At 49.2% G+C, this 18,583-nt stretch overlaps 1 protein-coding gene across 1 annotated transcript in view; it reads right to left on the reverse strand.

Annotated features, from left to right (window-relative positions):
* Positions 1-17,478, reverse strand: part of LOC310966273 (uncharacterized protein) — an 18,295-nt gene extending 817 nt beyond the window's left edge. Inside the window, exons 1-12 of the mRNA XM_083940851.1 lie at positions 17,274-17,478; positions 13,999-14,060; positions 10,407-13,918; positions 8,855-9,008; positions 8,652-8,751; positions 7,711-7,773; positions 7,413-7,612; positions 5,951-6,082; positions 3,583-3,767; positions 2,188-2,339; positions 1,318-1,563; positions 5-167 (exon numbers count right to left, since the gene is read on the reverse strand). Of these exons, the coding sequence (XP_083796977.1) occupies positions 5-167; positions 1,318-1,563; positions 2,188-2,339; positions 3,583-3,767; positions 5,951-6,082; positions 7,413-7,612; positions 7,711-7,773; positions 8,652-8,751; positions 8,855-9,008; positions 10,407-13,918; positions 13,999-14,035 (4,944 nt within the window). The 5' untranslated portion in view covers positions 14,036-14,060; positions 17,274-17,478. The remainder of the gene's footprint in view (positions 1-4; positions 168-1,317; positions 1,564-2,187; positions 2,340-3,582; positions 3,768-5,950; positions 6,083-7,412; positions 7,613-7,710; positions 7,774-8,651; positions 8,752-8,854; positions 9,009-10,406; positions 13,919-13,998; positions 14,061-17,273) is intronic.
* Between the last annotated feature and the right edge of the window lie 1,105 nt (positions 17,479-18,583).

Raw genomic sequence — 18,583 nt, forward strand, 5'->3', positions numbered from 1 at the left:
GTACCGGAGCGCAGGAGGGTCCTAGCGCGGGGCACAGCTCCACCCGGCAGTGCAGGTAGACTTCGTCGGTGTAACCGGGGAAGTGAAACATCCGGAAGGAGACGGCGTTGGACGTCCCCCGCCCGTTTCCCGCCACCGTCACCGACGGGTCCTCGGCGTTCGGGCACCTGCGCGGGAAAACGGCAAAACACACACACGCGCGATGACGTCGGAAGCTAATGCTAATATCGTACGGCTCCTGGCGATGCAGGCCTGTCGGACAGAGGGAACGTTAGCAAGTTTAGCGTTTAGCTTTAGCATTGTTTAACGTTAGCCTACCACCTTAAACCCGTAAGTACCGTTAGCGTACCACCTTAAATATGTTAGTAATGTTAGCTAACATGACCTACCACCTTAAAACATGTAAGTAACATTAGCCTACCACCTTAAACATGTAGGCAACGTTAGCCTACCACCTTAAACATGTAAGTAAAGTTAGCCTACCACCTTAAACATGTAAGTAACATTAGCTAACATTACATGCCACCTTAAATATATAACAAACCTTCGTAGATGAACATGACCTACCACCTTAAACATGTAAGTAACGTTAGCTAACATGATCAACCACCTTAAACATGTAAGTAACGTTAGTTTACCACCTTAAAACACGTAAGGAACGTTAGCTAACATGACCTGCCACCTTAAAACATGTAAGTAACGTTAGCCTACCACCTTAAACATGTTAGTAACGTTAGCTAACATGATCTACCACCTTAAACATGTAAGTAACGTTAGCTAACACGACCCACCACCTTAAAACATGTAAGTAACGTTAGCTAACATGACCTACCACCTTAAAACATGTAAGTGCAGTTAGCCTACCACCTTAAACATGTTAGTAATGTTAGCCTACCACCTTAAATACGTAAATAACGTTAGCGTACCACCTTAAACATGTTAGTAACATTAGCTAACATGACCTACCACCTTAATACATGTAAGTAACATTAGCCTACCACCTTAATCACGTGAGTAACGTTAGCCTACCACCTTAAACATGTAGGTAGCGCTAGCCTACCACCTTAAACATGTAAGTAACGTTAGCCTACCACCTTAAAGATGTAAGTAACGTTAGCCTACCACCTTAAACACGTAAGGAACGTTAGCCTACCACCTTAAACGCGTAAGTAACGTTAGCCTACCACCTTAAACACGTAATGAACCTTAGCCTACCACCTTAAACACGTAATGAACCTTAGCCTACCACCTTAAACATGTAGCTAATGCTAATATCGTACGGCCGCCGGCGAAGTCTCGCGTGTTTTTCGTCCTCACCCGTCGACGACGAGGTCGTACCGCGGCGCGCCGTCAGGCGACTGCCGACTGGTCGCCCAGCAGGAGTCGGTCACTATGACGACCATGTTCGGGTCCAGGCCCGTCGTGGCTAGCTCCACCCACACGGGCTCGCCCAGGCGGATCTTGGTGTCCGCGTCTACCGGGTTCAGGAGGTCGGCGTCGGTGTAGGCGCTCATCATCAGGGTGTAGTTCCACACGCCCGACTCGATGTCGAGCACCACGGAGCTGGAGACACACACGTTAACGTTAGCCTACGCCCTTAAAACATGTAAGTAACGTTAGCCTACCACCTTAAACATTTAAGTTACGTTAGCCTACCACCTTAAACATTTAAGTAACGTTGGCCTACCACCTTAAACATGTAAGTAACGTTAGCCTACCACCTTAAACATGTGAGAAACGATAGCCTACCACCTTAAAACATGTAAGTAACGTTAGCCTACCACCTTAAACATGTAAGTAACGTTAGTTTACCACCTTAAACATGTTAGTAATGTTAGCCTACCACCTAAACATGTAAGTAACGTTAGCCTACCACCTTAAACATGCTAGTATTGTTAGTCTACCACCTTAAACATGTGAGTAACGTTAGCCTACCACCTTAAAACATGTTAGTAACGTTAGCTAACATGACCTACCACCTTAAAACTTGTTAGTAACGTTAGCTAACACGACCTACCACCTTAAAACATGTAAGTAACGTTAGCCTACCACCTTTAACATATAAGTAACGTTAGCCTACCACCTTAAACATGCTAGCAACGTTAGCCTACCACCTTAAACATGTTAGTAACATTAACCTACCACCTTAAACATGCTAGCAACGTTAGCCTACCACCGCACACACACCTGTCCCTGATCTTGAAGGACACGCTCCTGACGGCGTTGTCGTCGGCGTAGAAGCAGGAGAAGTCGATTTGGAATTCGACGTCGCGGTTGATCAAGTCGGAGCTGTTGTCCCTGACGACGGCGTTCTTGTAGATGAGTTGGCTGTTGTTCCTCTGCGATGTGACGGAAACACACACGTAAGTAACGTTAGCTAACACGATCTACCACCTTAAAACATGTAACCAACGTTAGCTAACACAACCTACCACCTTAAAACATGTAAGTAACATCAGCTAACATGACTTACCACCTTAAAATATGTAAGTAACGTTAGCTAACACGACCTACCACCCTAAACATGTATGTATTGTGGGCTAACACGACCTACCACCTTAAAACATGTACATAACGTTAGCCTTCCACCTTAAAACATGTTAATAACGTTAGCTAACATGACCTACTACCTTAAAACATGTTAGTAACGTTAGCTAACATGATCTACCACCTTAAAACATGTTAGTAACGTTAGCTAACATGACCTACCACCTTAAAACATGTATGTAACGTTAGCTAACATGACCTACCACCTTAAATATGTAGACGAAAATGACTGACCACCTTAAAACATGTAAGTAACATTAGCTTACATGACCTACCACCTTAAACATGTAAGAAATGTTAGCCTACCACCTTAAATATGTAAGTAACGTTAGCTAACACGACCTACCACCTTAAAACATGTAAGTAACGTTAGCTAACATGACCTACCACCTTAATCATGTAAGTAACTTTAGCTTACCACCTTAAACATGTAAGTAACGTTAGCCTACCACCTTAAAACATCTATGTATTGTTAGCCTACCATGACCTACCACCTTAAAACATGTAAGTAACGTTAGCTAACACAACCTACCACCTTAAAACATGCATATAACATTAGCCTACCACCTTAAAAAATGTAAGTAACATTAGCCTACCACCTTAAAACACCTAAGTTACGCTAGCTAACACGACCTACCACCTTAAAACATGTAAGTAACATTAGCCTACCACCTTAAAACACCTAAGTAACATTAGCTAACGTGACCTACCACCTTAAAACATGTCGTAACGTTAGCCTACCACCTTAAAACATGTAAGTAACTTTAGCTAACGTGACCTACTACCATAAACTTGTAAGTAACATTAGCCTACCACCTTAAAACATGTAAGTAACGTTAGCTAACACGACCTACCACCTTAAAACACGTAAGTAACGTTAGCTAACATTAGCCTACCACCTTAAACATGTAAATAACGTTAGCCTACCACCTTAAAACACCTAAGTAACGTTAGCCTACCACCTTAAAACACCTAAGTAACGTTAGCCTACCACCTTAAAACACCTAAGTAACGTTAGCTAACATGAGCACTCACCAAGACCTCCGTCCCGCACGTGTTTCCGCTGTCGAAGCTGAACGTCACCATGTTGGACTCGTCAACTTCTCCTTTGCAGTCGGGGTCGCGGAGGTGTAGGGTGGTGTAGTCCACGCCGATCTCCGTCAGCAGACACCCGACCAGCGTCAGGGAGGCGGAGCCGTCGGCGCACACCGTCGGATCCCCTGAGCGCCCGACAGGACAACGTCAGAATACAACGTAAGCTAGCTAGCTTGCTTGTACGTCGGTCTGTACCTGTACTACCTTAAAATTTGTTAGTTACGTTAGCCTACCACCTTAAAACATGTAAGAAACGTTAGCTAACATGACCTACCACCTTAAATATCTAAGAAACGTTAGCTAAAAACCTTAAAACATGTAAATAACGTTAGCCTACCACCTTAAAACATGTAAGTAACGTTAGCCTACCACCTTAAACATGTAAGTAACGTTAGCCTACCACCTTAAACATGTAAGTAACGTTAGCCTACCACCTTAAACATGTAAGTAATGTTAGCCTACCACCTTAAACATGCTAGTAACGTTAGCCTACCACCTTAAACATGTAAGTAACGTTAGACTACCACCTTAAAACATGTAAGTAACGTTAGCCTACCACCTTAAACATGTAAGTAACGTTAGACTACCACCTTAAACATGTAAGTAACGTTAGCCTACCACCTTAAACATGTAAGTAACGTTAGCCTACCACCTTAAAAATGTAAATAACGTTAGCCTACCACCTTAAACATGTAAGTAACGTTAGCCTACCACCTTAAACATGTAAGTAACGTTAGCCTACCACCTTAAAAATGTAAATAACGTTAGCCTACCACCTTAAACATGTAAGTAACGTTAGCCTACCACCTTAAAACATGTAAGTAACGTTAGCCTACCACCTTAAAAGATGTTAGTAAAGTTAGCCTACCATCTTAAAAATGTAAATAACGTTAGCCTACCACCTTAAACATGTAAGTAACGTTAGCCTACCACCTTAAAACATGTAAGTAACGTTAGTCTACCACCTTAAAACATGTAAGTAACATTAGCCTACCACCTTAAAACATTTAAGTAACGTTAGCCTACCATCTTAAACATGTAAGTGACGTTAGACTACCACCTTAAAACATTTAAGTAACTTTAGCCTACCACCTTAAACATGTAAGTAACGTTAGCCTACCACCTTAAACATGTAAGTAACGTTAGACTACCACCTTAAACATGTAAGGAACGTTAGCCTACCACCTTAAAACATGTAAGTAACGTTAGCCTACCACCTTAAAACATGTCAATAACGTTAGCCTACCACCTTAAACATGTAAGTAACGTTAGCCTACCACCTTAAACAGTTAAGTTATGTTAGCTAACACGACTTACCACCTTAAATATGTAAGAAACGTTAGCTAACATGACCTACCACCTTAAATATGTGAGAAACGTTGGCTTACACGACCTACCACCTTAAATATTAAAGAAACGTTAGCTAAAACGACCTACCACCATAAATATGTAAGAAACGTTAGCTAACACGACCTACCACCTTAAATATGTAAGAAACGTTAGCTAACACGACCTACCACCTTAAATATGTAACGTTAGCCTGCCACCTAAAACATGTAAGTAACGTTAGCCTACCACCTTAAAACATGTAAGTAACGTTAGCCTACCACCTTAAAACATTTAAGTAACGTTAGCCTACCACCTTAAAAATGTAAATAACGTTAGCCTACCACCTTAAAAATGTAACTAACGTTAGCCTACCACCTTAAACAGTTAAGTTACGTTAGCTAACACGACTTACCACCTTAAATATGTAAGAAACGTTAGCTAACATGACCTACCACCTGAAATATTAAAGAAACGTTAGCTAAAACGACCTACCACCTTAAATATGTAAGAAACGTTAGCTAACACGACCTACCACCTTAAATATGTAACGTTAGCCTGCCACCTAAAACATGTAAGTAACGTTAGCCTACCACCTTAAAACATGTAAGTAACGTTAGCCTACCACCTTAAAACATTTAAGTAACGTTAGCCTACCACCTTAAAAATGTAAATAACGTTAGCCTACCACCTTAAACATGTAAGTTACGTTAGCCTACCACCTTAAACATGTAACTAACGTTAGCCTACCACCTTAAACATGTAAGTTACGTTAGCCTACCACCTTAAACATGTAACTAACGTTAGCCTACCACCTTAAACATGTAAGTAATGTTAGCCTACCACCTTAAACATGTATGTAACGTTAGCCTACCACCTTAAACACGTAAGTAATGTTAGCCTACCACCTTAAACATGCTAGTAACGTTAACCTACCACCTTAAAACATGCTAGTAACGTTAGCTAGCACGACCCACGTTACCTAAAGAGTCTGTCGGTCTGTACGTTGAGGCGAACGTCGCCCGGCAGAGGCAGTGGCTCCCGACGGCGGGGCTCTCCTCGCAGAACTCGTGTTGGACGCAGTACTGCGGACAAAAGGGCTGAGGGGCAGCGGCTACACACACACACACACACACACACACACACACACACACACACACACACACACACACACACACACACACACACACACACACACACACACACACACACAAAGAACATTCACAATCAAAACAAACACGACCTACCACCTTAAATATGTAAGTTACGTTAGCTAACACGACCTACCACCTTAAATATGTAAGTAACGTTAGCTAACACGACCTACCACTTTAAAACACGCAAGTACCGTTAGCTAACACGACCTACCACCTTAAAACATGTAAATAACGTTAGCTAACATGACCTACCACCTTAAATATGTAAATTACGTTAGCTAACACGACCTACCACCTTAAAACATGTAAGTAACGTTAGCTAACACGACCTACCACCTTAAAACATGTAAGTAACGTTAGCCTACCACCTTAAAACATGTAAGTAACGTTAGCTAACACGACCTACCACCTTAAATATGTAAGTAACGTTAGCTAACATGACCTACCACCTTAAAACATGTAAGTAACGTTAGCCTACCACCTTAAAACATGTAAGTAACGTTAGCTAACACGACCTACCACCTTAAATATGTAAGAAACGTTAGCTAGCATGACCTACCACCTTAAACATGTAAGTAACGTTAGCTAACATGACCTACCACCTTAAATATGTAAGTTACGTTAGCTAACACGACCTACCACCTTAAAACATGTAAGTAATGTTAGCTAACATGACCTACCACCTTAAAACATGTAAGTAACGTTAGCTAACATGACCTACCACCTTAAATATGTAGGTAACGTTAGGTGCGACGGCGGTAGGTGCGGCGTAGGTGCGACGGCGGTAGGTGCGATGACGGTAGGTGCGGCGATGGTTGGTGCGACGGTAGAGGGTCCGACGGTGACAGGTGCGACGGCAGTGGTTGCGATGGCGGTAGGTGCTACGCCGGTAGGTACGACGCCGGTAGGTACGACGCCGGTAGGTGCGGCTTAGGTGCGGCGTAGGTGCGGCGTAGGTGCGACCGTGGTGTGTGCGACAGTCGTAGGTGCGACGGCGGTGGTTGCGTCGGCGATAGGTGCGTCGGCGGTAGGTGGGGCGGCGGTATGAGCGACGGTGGTAGGTGCGACGGAGGTAGGAGCGGCGGCGGTAGGTGCGACGGCGGTAGGTGGAACGTAGGTAAGACAGTCGTAGGTGTGACAGTCGTAGGTGTGACGGTGGTAGGTGCTATGGCGGTGGTTGCGTCGGCGGTAGGTGCGGCGGCGGTTGTAGGTGTGACAGCGGTTGTAGGTGCGACGGCGGTTGGGGGTATCAAACACAAATCAGTGATATCGAACGGTGGAACTTACCGCAGCCGGTCTGCGCCCTCCAGTCCAGCGCGACGCCGTGCTTCAGGTAGCAGGACTCGGCGTACGCCTGGAAGAACTGGCACTTGAGACCCTCGAGCAGCGGGTAGTCGCAGGAGGTGTTCCGGCAGGCGGTCACGAAGGGCGCCGGGTCGGTGAGGCCGTGGCAGGCGGTGAAGGGCGCCTCGTTCAGGAGGTCGCACCTGATCCGGCGGAGGGGGGAGCAAGGGTGATAGTCAGTGGTCGAGGTCCCAGAACAACCCCCGCCCCACCCCCCCCCCCCGTGTCGATGGGGTCTTACCGTGCAGTCGCGACGGTGCAGTTGATGTTAGCGTCGGGGACGTCGCTGAACTGGGTCTCGCAGCTGGGGGGAGACATGAAATACCACCTTAAAACATGTAGGTAACGTTAGCCTACCACCTTAAACATGTAAGTAACATTAGCCTACCACCTTAAACATGTAAGTAACATTAGCCTACCACCTTAAACATGTAAGTAACGTAAGCCTACCACCTTAAACATGTAAGTAACGTTAGCCTACCACCTTAAACACGTAAGTAACGTTAGCTAACACGACCTACCACCTTAAACACGTAAGTAACATTAGCCTACCACCTTAAACACGTAAGTAACGTTAGCTAACACGACCTACCACCTTAAACATGTAAGTAACGTTAGCTAACATGACCTACCACCGATACATGTAAGTAACGTTAGCTAAAATGTCCTACCACCTTAAATATGTAGGTAACGTTAGCCTACCACCTTAAACATGTAAGTAACGTTAGCCTACCACCTTTAAACACGTAAGCAACGTTAGCCTACCACCTTAAAACATGTAAGTAACGTTAGCCTACCACCTTAAACATGTAAGTAACGTAAGCCTACCACCTTAAACATGTAAGTAACGTTAGCTTACACAACCTACCACCTTAAACACGTAAGTAACATTAGCCTACCACCTTAAACACGTAAGTAACGTTAGCTAACACGACCTACCACCTTAAACATGTAAGTAACGTTAGCTAACATGACCTACCACCGATACATGTAAGTAACGTTAGCTAAAATGTCCTACCACCTTAAATATGTAGGTAACGTTAGCCTACCACCTTAAACATGTAAGTAACGTTAGCCTTCCACCTTAAACATGTAAGGAATGTTAGCCTACCACCTTAAATATGTAAGTAACGTTAGCCTACCACCTTAAAACATGTAAGTAACGTTAGCTAAAGTTCGTACCCGATTAGCCCGAAGCTAACGGCCTTCTCGTCGTCCGTGGTGGTGGTCACGGCGGGATCGGGGGCGTGGCCGCACAAGCCCGTCACCGCCTCGTCGGGTCCTGTTGCCGGGGGAGACAAAGACAAAACCGCTGAACCCCCGTAACCCTGAATACTCACGTGCGTAGCCGACGTAGCCGACGTAGCCGACGTAGCGCCCCGTACCTGACACGTGCACAGTTTTGCCGTCGAAGACGACGGTCAGGCCGGAGAGCGCCGGAGGCAACCTGGCGGTGATCCCGGCGGCGTCCTTGGAGAGCGCCACGCCGGCGAAGAGCTGGGGCGTGGCGGTGAGCTCCGGCGGTTCGATTTCGGTGACCTGCGTCGCGGCGGACAAGGGGGAGTACATATGCGTAACGTTAGCTAACATGACCAACCACCTTAAATATCTAAGTAACGTTAGCTAACATGACCTACCACCTTAAACATGTAAGAAATGTCAGCCTACCACCTTAAAACATGTAAGTAACGTTAGCTAACACGACCTACCACCTTAAACATGTAGGACATGTTAGCCTACCACCTTAAAACATGTAAGTAACGTTAGCTCACCACAGTAAACATGTAAGAAACGTTAGCTAACACAACCTACCACCTTAAAACATGTAAGTAACGTTAGCTTACATGACATACCACCTTAAAACATGTAAGTAACGTTAGCTAACATGACATACCACCTTAAAACATGTAAGGAACGTTAGCTAACAAGACCTACCACCTTAAACATGTAAGAAACGTTAGCCTACCACCTTAAAAAGTGTAAGTAACGTTAGCTAACAAGACCTACCACCTTAAAACATGTAAGGAACGTTAGCTGACAAGACCTACCACATTAAATATGTAAGAAACGTTAGCTAACAAAACCTACCACCTTAAACATGTAAGAAACGTTAGCTAACACGCCCTACCACTTTAAAACATGTAAGTAACGTTAGCTAACACGACCTACCACCTTAAATATGTAAGAAACGTTAGCTAACACGACCTACCACCTTAAAACATGTAAGTAACATTAGCCTACCACCTTAAAACATGTTAGTAACGTTACCTAACAGGACTGACCACCTTAAACATTTAAATAACGTTAGCTAACACGACCTACCACCTTAAATATGTAAGAAACGTTAGCTAACATGACCGACCACCTTAAATATCTAAGTAACGTTAGCTAACACGACGTACCACCTTAAACATGTAAATAACATTAGCCTACCACCTTAAACACGTACGTAACGTTAGCCTACCACCTTAAACACGTACGTAACGGTAGCCTACCACCTTAAACATGTAAGTAACGTTAGCCTACCACCTTAAACATGTAAGTAACGTTAGCCTACCACCTTAAACATGTAAGTAACATTAGCCTACCACCTTAAACACGTACGTAACGTTAGCCTACCACCTTAAACACGTACGTAACGTTAGCCTACCACCTTAAACATGTACGTAACGTTAGCCTACCACCTTAAACATGTACGTAACGTTAGCCTACCACCTTAAACATGTACGTAACGTTAGCCTACCACCTTAAACATGTAAGTAACATTAGCCTACCACCTTAAAACACGTAAGTAACGTTAGCCTACCACCTTAAACATGTACGTAACGTTAGCCTACCACCTTAAACACGTAAGTAACGTTAGCCTACCACCTTAAACACGTACGTAACGTTAGCCTACCACCTTAAACACGTAGCTAACGTTAGCCTACTGCTCACCTGAACTCTTCCGTTCTGCTCCAGGACGATGACGGCTACGTTCAGCTTGATGAGGACGCGGTCGAGGAGCGGCACGTCTTTGCGGCGGCGCTCGCGGTACGCCGCGATGAGCTGGAACCCGTTACTCGCCGTGGGCCTCAGCAGGGTGTACGAGCACTGATCCTGGACCACGTGGACCCGCCCGAAGAAGTCGATGACGGCGTTGCCGGTGGCGGTGCACACAATCGTGGGTGCGGCGGCGGTGGGTGCGGCGTCGGTGGGTGCGCCGTCGGTGGGTGCACCGTCGGTGGGTGCGCCGTCGGTGGGTGCGTCGGTGGGTGCGTCGGTGGGTGAGTCGGTGGGTGCGTCAGTGGGTGCGTCGGTCGGTGCGTCAGTGGGTGCGTCAGTGGGTGCGTCAGTGGGTGCGTCTGTGGGTGCGTCAGTGGGTGCGTCGGTGGGTGCGTCGGTGGGTGCGTCTGTGGGTGCGTCAGTGGGTGCGTCGGTGGGTGCGTCGGTGGGTGCGTCAGTGGGTGCGTCGGTGGGTGCGTCGGTGGGTGCGTCAGTGGGTGCGTCGGTTGGTGCGTCGGTGGGTGCGTCGGTGGGTGCGTCAGTGGGTGCGGCGTCGGTGGGTGCGTCGGTGGGTGCGTCGGTGGGTGCGTCAGTGGGTGCGTCGGTGGGTGAGTCGGTGGGTGCGTCGGTGGGTGCGTCGGTGGGTGCGTCGGTGGGTGCGTCGGTGGGTGCGTCAGTGGGTGCGTCGGTGGGTGCGTCGGTGGGTGCGTCGGTGGGTGCGTCAGTCGGTGCGTCAGTGGGTGCGTCGGTGGGTGCGTCAGTGGGTGCGTCGGTCGGTGCGTCGGTCGGTGCGTCGGTCGGTGCGTCGGTGGGTGCGTCGGTCGGTGCGTCAGTGGTGGGTGCATCAGTGGGTGCGTCGGTTGGTGCGTTAGTGGGTGCGTCGGTTGGTGCGTCAGTGGGTGCGTCGGTGGGTGCGTCAGTGGGTGCGTCGGTGGGTGCGTCAGTGGGTGCGTCGGTGGGTGCGTCGGTGGGTGCGTCAGTGGGTGCGTCGGTTGGTGCGTCAGTGGGTGCGTCGGTTGGTGCGTCGGTGGGTGCGTCAGTGGGTGCGTCGGTGGGTGCGTCAGTAGGTGCGTCGGTGGGTGCGTCAGTGGGTGCGTCGGTTGGTGCGTCAGTGGGTGCGTCAGTCGGTGCGTCTGTGGGTGCGTCAGTGGGTGCGTCGGTGGGTGCGTCAGTGGGTGCGTCGGTGGGTGCGTCAGTGGGTGCGTCAGTGGGTGCGTCAGTCGGTGCGTCGGTGGGTGCGTCAGTGGGTGCGTCGGTTGGTGCGTCAGTGGGTGCGTCAGTGGGTGCGTCGGTGGGTGCGTCAGTGGGTGCGTCAGTGGGTGCGTCGGTGGGTGCGTCGGTGGGTGCGTCGGTGGGTGCGTCGGTGGGTGCGTCGGTGGGTGCGTCAGTGGGTGCGTCGGTGGGTGCGTCGGTGGGTGCGTCGGTCGGTACGTCAGTGGGTGCGTCAGTGGGTGCGTCAGTGGGTGCGTCGGTGGGTGCGTCGGTCGGTACGTCAGTGGGTGCGTCAGTGGGTGCGTCAGTGGGTAAGTCGGTGGGTGCGTCAGTGGTGGGTGCGTCAGTGGTCTGTCCGACAGTAGTGGGTGCGTCAGTGGTGGGTGCGTCAGTGGTCGGTCCAACAGTTGTGGGTGCTTCAGTGGTGGGTGCATCAGTGGTGGGTGCATCAGTGGTGGGTGCGTCAGTGGTGGGTGCGTCAGTGGTCGGTCCGACAGTAGTGGGTGCGTCAGTGGTCGGTCCAACAGTGGTGGGTGCGTCAGTGGTCGGTGCTTCAGTGGTCGGTCCGACAGTAGTGGGTGCGTCAGTGGTCGGTCCGACAGTAGTGGGTGCGTCAGTGGTGGGTGCGTCAGTGGTGGGTGCGTCAGTGGTCGGTGCGTCAGTGGTGGCTGCGTCAGTGGTGGCTGCGTCAGTGGTGGCTGCGTCAGTGGTCGGTCCAACAGTCGTGGGTGCATTAGTGGTCGGTCCAACAGTTGTGGGTGCTTCAGTTGTGGGTGCATTAGTGGTCAGTGCGTCAGTGGTGGGTGCGTCAGTGGTGGGAGCGTTAGTGGTCAGTGCGTCAGTGGTGGGTGCTTCAGTGGTGGGTGCGTCAGTGGTCGGTGCGTCAGTGGTCGGTCCGACAGTGGTCGGTCCGACAGTAGTGGGTGCGTCAGTGGTCGGTCCGACAGTAGTGGGTGCGTCAGTGGTCGGTCCGACAGTAGTGGGTGCTTCAGTGGTCGGTGCATTAGTGGTCGGTGCGTCAGTGGTCGGTCCAACAGTTGTGGGTGCGTCAGTGGTGGGTGCATCAGTGGTGGGTGCGTCAGTGGTCGGTCCAACAGTTGTGGGTGCGTCAGTGGTGGGTGCGTCAGTGGTGGGTGCGTCAGTGGTCGGTCCGACAGTAGTGGGTGCGTCAGTGGTCGGTCCGACAGTGGTGGGTGCATCAGTGGTGGGAGCGTTAGTGGTCGGTCCGACAGTAGTGGGTGCGTCAGTGGTGGATGCGTCAGTGGTGGGTGCGTCAGTGGTCGGTCCGACAGTAGTGGGTGCGTCAGTGGTGGGTGCATCAGTGTAGGGTGCGTCAGTGGTCGGTCCAACAGTTGTGGGTGCATCAGTGGTCGGTCCGACAGTTGTGGGTGCTTCAGTGGTCGGTGCGTCAGTGGTGGGTGCATCAGTGGTCGGTCCGACAGTTGTGGGTGCGTCAGTGGTGGGTGCTTCAGTGGTGGGTGCGTCAGTGGTCGGTCCAACAGTTGTGGGTGCGTCAGTGGTGGGTGCATCAGTGGTGGGAGCGTTAGTGGTCGGTCCGACAGTCGTGGGTGCGTCAGTGGTCGGTCCAACAGTAGTGGGTGCGTCAGTGGTGGGTGCGTCAGTGGTGGGTGCGTCAGTGGTCGGTCCGACAGTCGTGGGTGCGTTAGTGGTCAGTGCGTCAGTGGTGGGAGCGTCAGTGGTGGGTGCGTCAGTGGTCGGTCCAACAGTAGTGGGTGCGTCAGTGGTGGGTGCGTCAGTGGTGGGTGCGTCAGTGGTCGGTCCAACAGTAGTGGGTGCGTCAGTGGTGGGTGCGTCAGTGGTGGGTGCGTCAGTGGTCGGTCCAACAGTAGTGGGTGCGTCAGTGGTGGGTGCATCAGTGGTGGGAGCGTCAGTGGTCGGTCCAACAGTTGTGGGTGCATCAGTGGTCGGTCCGACAGTTGTGGGTGCTTCAGTGGTCGGTGCGTCAGTGGTGGGTGCATCAGTGGTCGGTCCGATAGTTGTGGGTGCGTCAGTGGTGGGTGCGTCAGTGGTGGGTGCATCAGTGGTCGGTCCGACAGTTGTGGGTGCTTCAGTGGTCGGTGCGTCAGTGGTGGGTGCATCAGTGGTCGGTCCGACAGTTGTGGGTGCGTCAGTGGTGGGTGCTTCAGTGGTGGGTGCGTCAGTGGTCGGTCCAACAGTTGTGGGTGCGTCAGTGGTCGGTGCGACGGTAGTGGTCGCGTCAGTGGTCTGTGCGACGACCTGGCCGGCAGCAACTGCAACGACAATCACAAACATTAACGAGCAACTTTGTTGCCTTGGCAACAAAGTTGCTCGTTGTGACACCGTTGCTTACCCGCCAACAGGAGGAGCAGTGACCCCAGCTTCACCATGATGGAGCGTCAACCTAGAGTGTTGCTTCAGAGGGAGACAGAGGACACGTTTATGCCCCTAGAGGACACTTTAACACACGTTTATGCTCCTAGAGGACACTTTAACACACGTTTATGCTCCTAGAGGACACTTTAACACACGTTTATGCTCCTAGAGGACACTTTAGCACACGTTTATGCTCCTAGAGGACACTTTAGCACACGTTTATGCTCCTAGAGGACACTTTAGCACACGTTTATGCTCCTAGAGGACACTTTAACACACGTTTATGCTCCTAGAGGACACTTTAACCTACGTTTATGCCCCTAGAGGACACTTTAGCACACGTTTATGCTCCTAGAGGACACTTTAACACACGTTTATGCTCCTAGAGGACACTTTAACACACGTTTATGCTCCTAGAGGACACTTTAACACACATTTATGCTCCTAGAGGACACTTTAGCACACGTTTATGCTCCTAGAGGACACTTTAGCACACGTTTAGGCTCCTAGAGGACACTTTAACCTACGTTTATGCTCCTAGAGGACACTTTAACACACGTTTATGCTCCTAGAGGACACTTTAACACACGTTTAGACTCCTAGAGGACACTTTAACACACGTTTATGCTCCTAGAGGACACTATCACACGTTTATGCTCCTAGAGGACACTTTGACACACGTTTATGCTCCTAGAGGACACTTTAACACACGTTTATGCTCCTAGAGGACACTTTAACACACGTTTAGACTCCTAGAGGACACTTTAACACACGTTTAGACTCCTAGAGGACACTTTAACACACGTTTATGCTCCTAGAGGACACTTTAGCACATGTTTATGCTCCTAGAGGACACTTTAACACACGTTTATGCTCCTAGAGGACACTTTAACACACGTTTATGCTCTTAGAGGACACTTTAGCACACGTTTATGCTCCTAGAGGACACTTTAACACATGTTTATGCTCCTAGAGGACACTTTAACACACGTTTATGCTCCTAGAGGACACTTTAACACACGTTTATGCTCCTAGAGGGCACTTTAGCACACGTTTATGCTCCTAGAGGACACTTTAACACACGTTTATGCTCCTAGAGGACACTTTAGCACACGTTTAGGCTCCTAACGGACACTTTAACACACGTTTATGCTCCTAGAGGACACTTTAACACACGTTTATGCTCCTAGAGGACACTTTAACACACATTTATGCTCCTAGAGGACACTTTAGCACACGTTTATGCTCCTAGAGGACACTTTAGCACACGTTTATGCTCACTTTAACACACGTTTATGCTCCTAGAGGACACTTTAGCACACGTTTATGCCCCTAGAGGATACTTTAACACACGTTTATGCCCCTAGAGGACACTTTAACACACGTTTATGCTCCTAGAGGACACTTTAGCACACGTTTATGCTCCTAGAGGACACTTTAACACACGTTTATGCTCCTAGAGGACACTTTAACACACGTTTATGCTCCTAGAGGACACTTTAGCACACGTTTATGCTCCTAGAGGACACGTTAACACACGTTTATGCTCCTAGAGGACACTTTAGCACACGTTTAGGCTCCTAACGGACACTTTAACACACGTTTATGCTCCTAGAGGACACTTTAACACACGTTTATGCTCCTAGAGGACACTTTAACACACATTTATGCTCCTAGAGGACACTTTAGCACACGTTTATGCTCCTAGAGGACACTTTAGCACACGTTTATGCTCACTTTAACACACGTTTATGCTCCTAGAGGACACTTTAGCACACGTTTATGCTCCTAGAGGACACTTTAACACACGTTTAGGCTCCTAGAGGACACTTTAGCACACGTTTATGCTCCTAGAGGACACTTTAACACACGTTTATGCTCCTAGAGGACACTTTAACACACGTTTATGCTCCTAGAGGACACTTTAGCACACGTTTAGGCTCCTAGAGGACACTTTAGCACACGTTTATGCTCCTAGAGGACACTTTAGCACACGTTTAGTCTCCTAGAGGACACTTTAACACACGTTTATGCTCCTAGAGGACACTTTAGCACACGTTTAGTCTCCTAGAGGACACTTTAACACACGTTTAGTCTCCTAGAGGACACTTTAACACACGTTTATGCTCCTAGAGGACACTTTAGCACACGTTTATGCTCCTAGAGGACACTTTAACACACGTTTATGCTCCTAGAGGACACTTTAACACACGTTTATGCTCCTAGAGGACACTTTAACACACGTTTATGCTCCTAGAGGACACTTTAACACACGTTTATGCTCCTAGAGGACACGCCTCAGACTCAGGAGCTGGTTCAGCTCCAGGTGAGGGCGTGTCCTTGGCCCCGGGCGTCTTTGATGTTGATTAAAAAATCAAAACATGCCAATGATAAAAATAACCCGTAGAGTCGCCTTTTACGCCCCGGGCGACACTTCTGACGTGAGACGATTCCAGGGATCAGGATCAGGTCTCATCCTCCGCCTCGGGTCCTGGATCGGGTCTAGGGGGAAGGGGGACGCAGCAGCTCCGGCAGGGGGATCCTTAGGCTCCTAGAGGAACCTTTAGGACACGTTTCGGCTCCTAGAGGACACTTTAACACGTGTTTCGGCTCCTAGAGGAACCTTTAAGACACGTTTAGTCTCCTAGAGGACACTTTAACACGCGTTTCGGCTCCTAGAGGACACTTTAACACGTTTTTCGGCTCCTAGAGGAACCTTTAAGACACTTTTTATACTCCTAGAGGACACTTTAAGACACGTTTAGTCTCCTAGAGGACACCTTAAGACACGTTTCGGCTCCTAGAGGACACTTTAACAAACGTTTATGCTCCTAGAGGACACTTTAACACACATTACGGCTCCTAGAGGACACTTTAACACGTTTTTCGGCTCCTAGAGGACACTTTAACACACGTTTAGTCTCCTAGAGGACACTTTAAGACACGTTTCGGCTCCTAGAGGACACTTTAACACACGTTTATGCTCCTAGAGGACACTTTAACACACATTACGGCTCCTAGAGGACACTTTAACACGTTTTTCGGCTTCTAGAGGAACCTATAAGACACGTTTAGTCTCCTAGAGGACACTTTAACACGTTTTTCGGCTCCTAGAGGACACTTTAACACACGTTTTTGCTCCTAGAGTGGGTATGAAGCCGATTTGCATCTGGACCGAACCCCGACTAATCCCGCAGGCGTCGCGTACGCGAAGCTAGCGCGGCCCGAGGGAGAGCGTCCGGCGCGTCTTACCGTCCCGTAGGTTCAAGTTCAGCAGACGGACGTCAGGGAATCGAACCGCTCCGGGTTGTTTTCAGTCCTCGGGGGAAGATGCGATGCGTCTGGTGCGCGTGTCTCTCTCTTGGCTTCTTATACGGGCCCTTCCACATCACTGCCCCGTCAGGACGGCTCCAAATATAGAACGCGGCATCACAACAACGCAGGTCACCCGGGGAAACCGTACGTGACAATGCCGCGGGATGCTTTGGTATGTGCGCCTCGGCGGTGCCGCGCCCGCCTCAGAGACAATGGCATCGAACCTTTTATCAAAACACATCTCATCCAAAAATAAGAAAGAGACTCCTAGAGGCTGGCCGGTGGCCCTCGCCTCGCCTCGAGGGGAGCGTCAGTCACACGGACGTACGCACGCCCCTCCCCCCCGACGTCACATACCCCGTCCCCAACCTTAAGGCCGTCACTGGTGAAGGTCCCGCGTTTGGTGCTCCCTCGCAAAAGTGTGTTAAAGTGTCCTCTAGGAGCATAAACGTGTGTTAAAGTGTCCTCTAGGAGCATAAACGTGTGTTAAAGTGTCCTCTAGGAGCATAAACGTGTGTTAAAGTGTCCTCTAGGAGCATAAACGTGTGTTAAAGTGTCCTCTAGGAGCATAAACGTGTGCTAAAGTGTCCTCTAGGAGCATAAACGTGTGTTAAAGTGTCCTCTAGGAGCATAAACGTGTGTTAAAGTGTCCTCTAGGAGCATAAACGTGTCCTCTAGGAGCATAAACGTGTGTTAAAGTGTCCTCTAGGAGCATAAACGTGTGTTAAAGTGTCCTCTAGGAGCATAAACGTGTGCTAAAGTGTCCTCTAGGAGCTTAAACGTGTGTTAAAGTGTCCTCTAGGAGCATAAACGTGTGTTAAAGTGTCCGGCACGTGAGGGTACACGGCGGCAAGACCTCCCGCCGCCCCTGGAGCCCGCGTCAGGGAGGTTGAGTCCTCCTCGGTGGTCCTGGTCCACCAAGGATTTAAAGACCCGCCGGTCCGATTTCCTCAAGCAGGACTTCAGGTCCACCGTGGACCGCCTCCTAGACACGGGGAAGCGTACTTCGGCCGGGAACCGGTCCAGTGAGTCCTGAAGGTCCCTGACCCACGAACGCCGCCAGGACCAGATCCTCAGAATCCAGAACACATGTTTTGGCTCCTAGAGGACACTTTAGCACACGTTTATGCTCCTAGAGGACACTTTAGCACACGTTTATGCTCCTAGAGGACACTTTAACACACGTTTATGCTCCTAGAGGACACTTTAGCACACGTTTATGCTCCTAGAGGACACTTTAACACACG

This window comes from Echiichthys vipera, assembly GCF_963691815.1.
Source record: "Echiichthys vipera genome assembly, contig: SCAFFOLD_42, whole genome shotgun sequence".
Classification (NCBI taxonomy): domain Eukaryota; kingdom Metazoa; phylum Chordata; class Actinopteri; order Perciformes; family Trachinidae; genus Echiichthys; species Echiichthys vipera.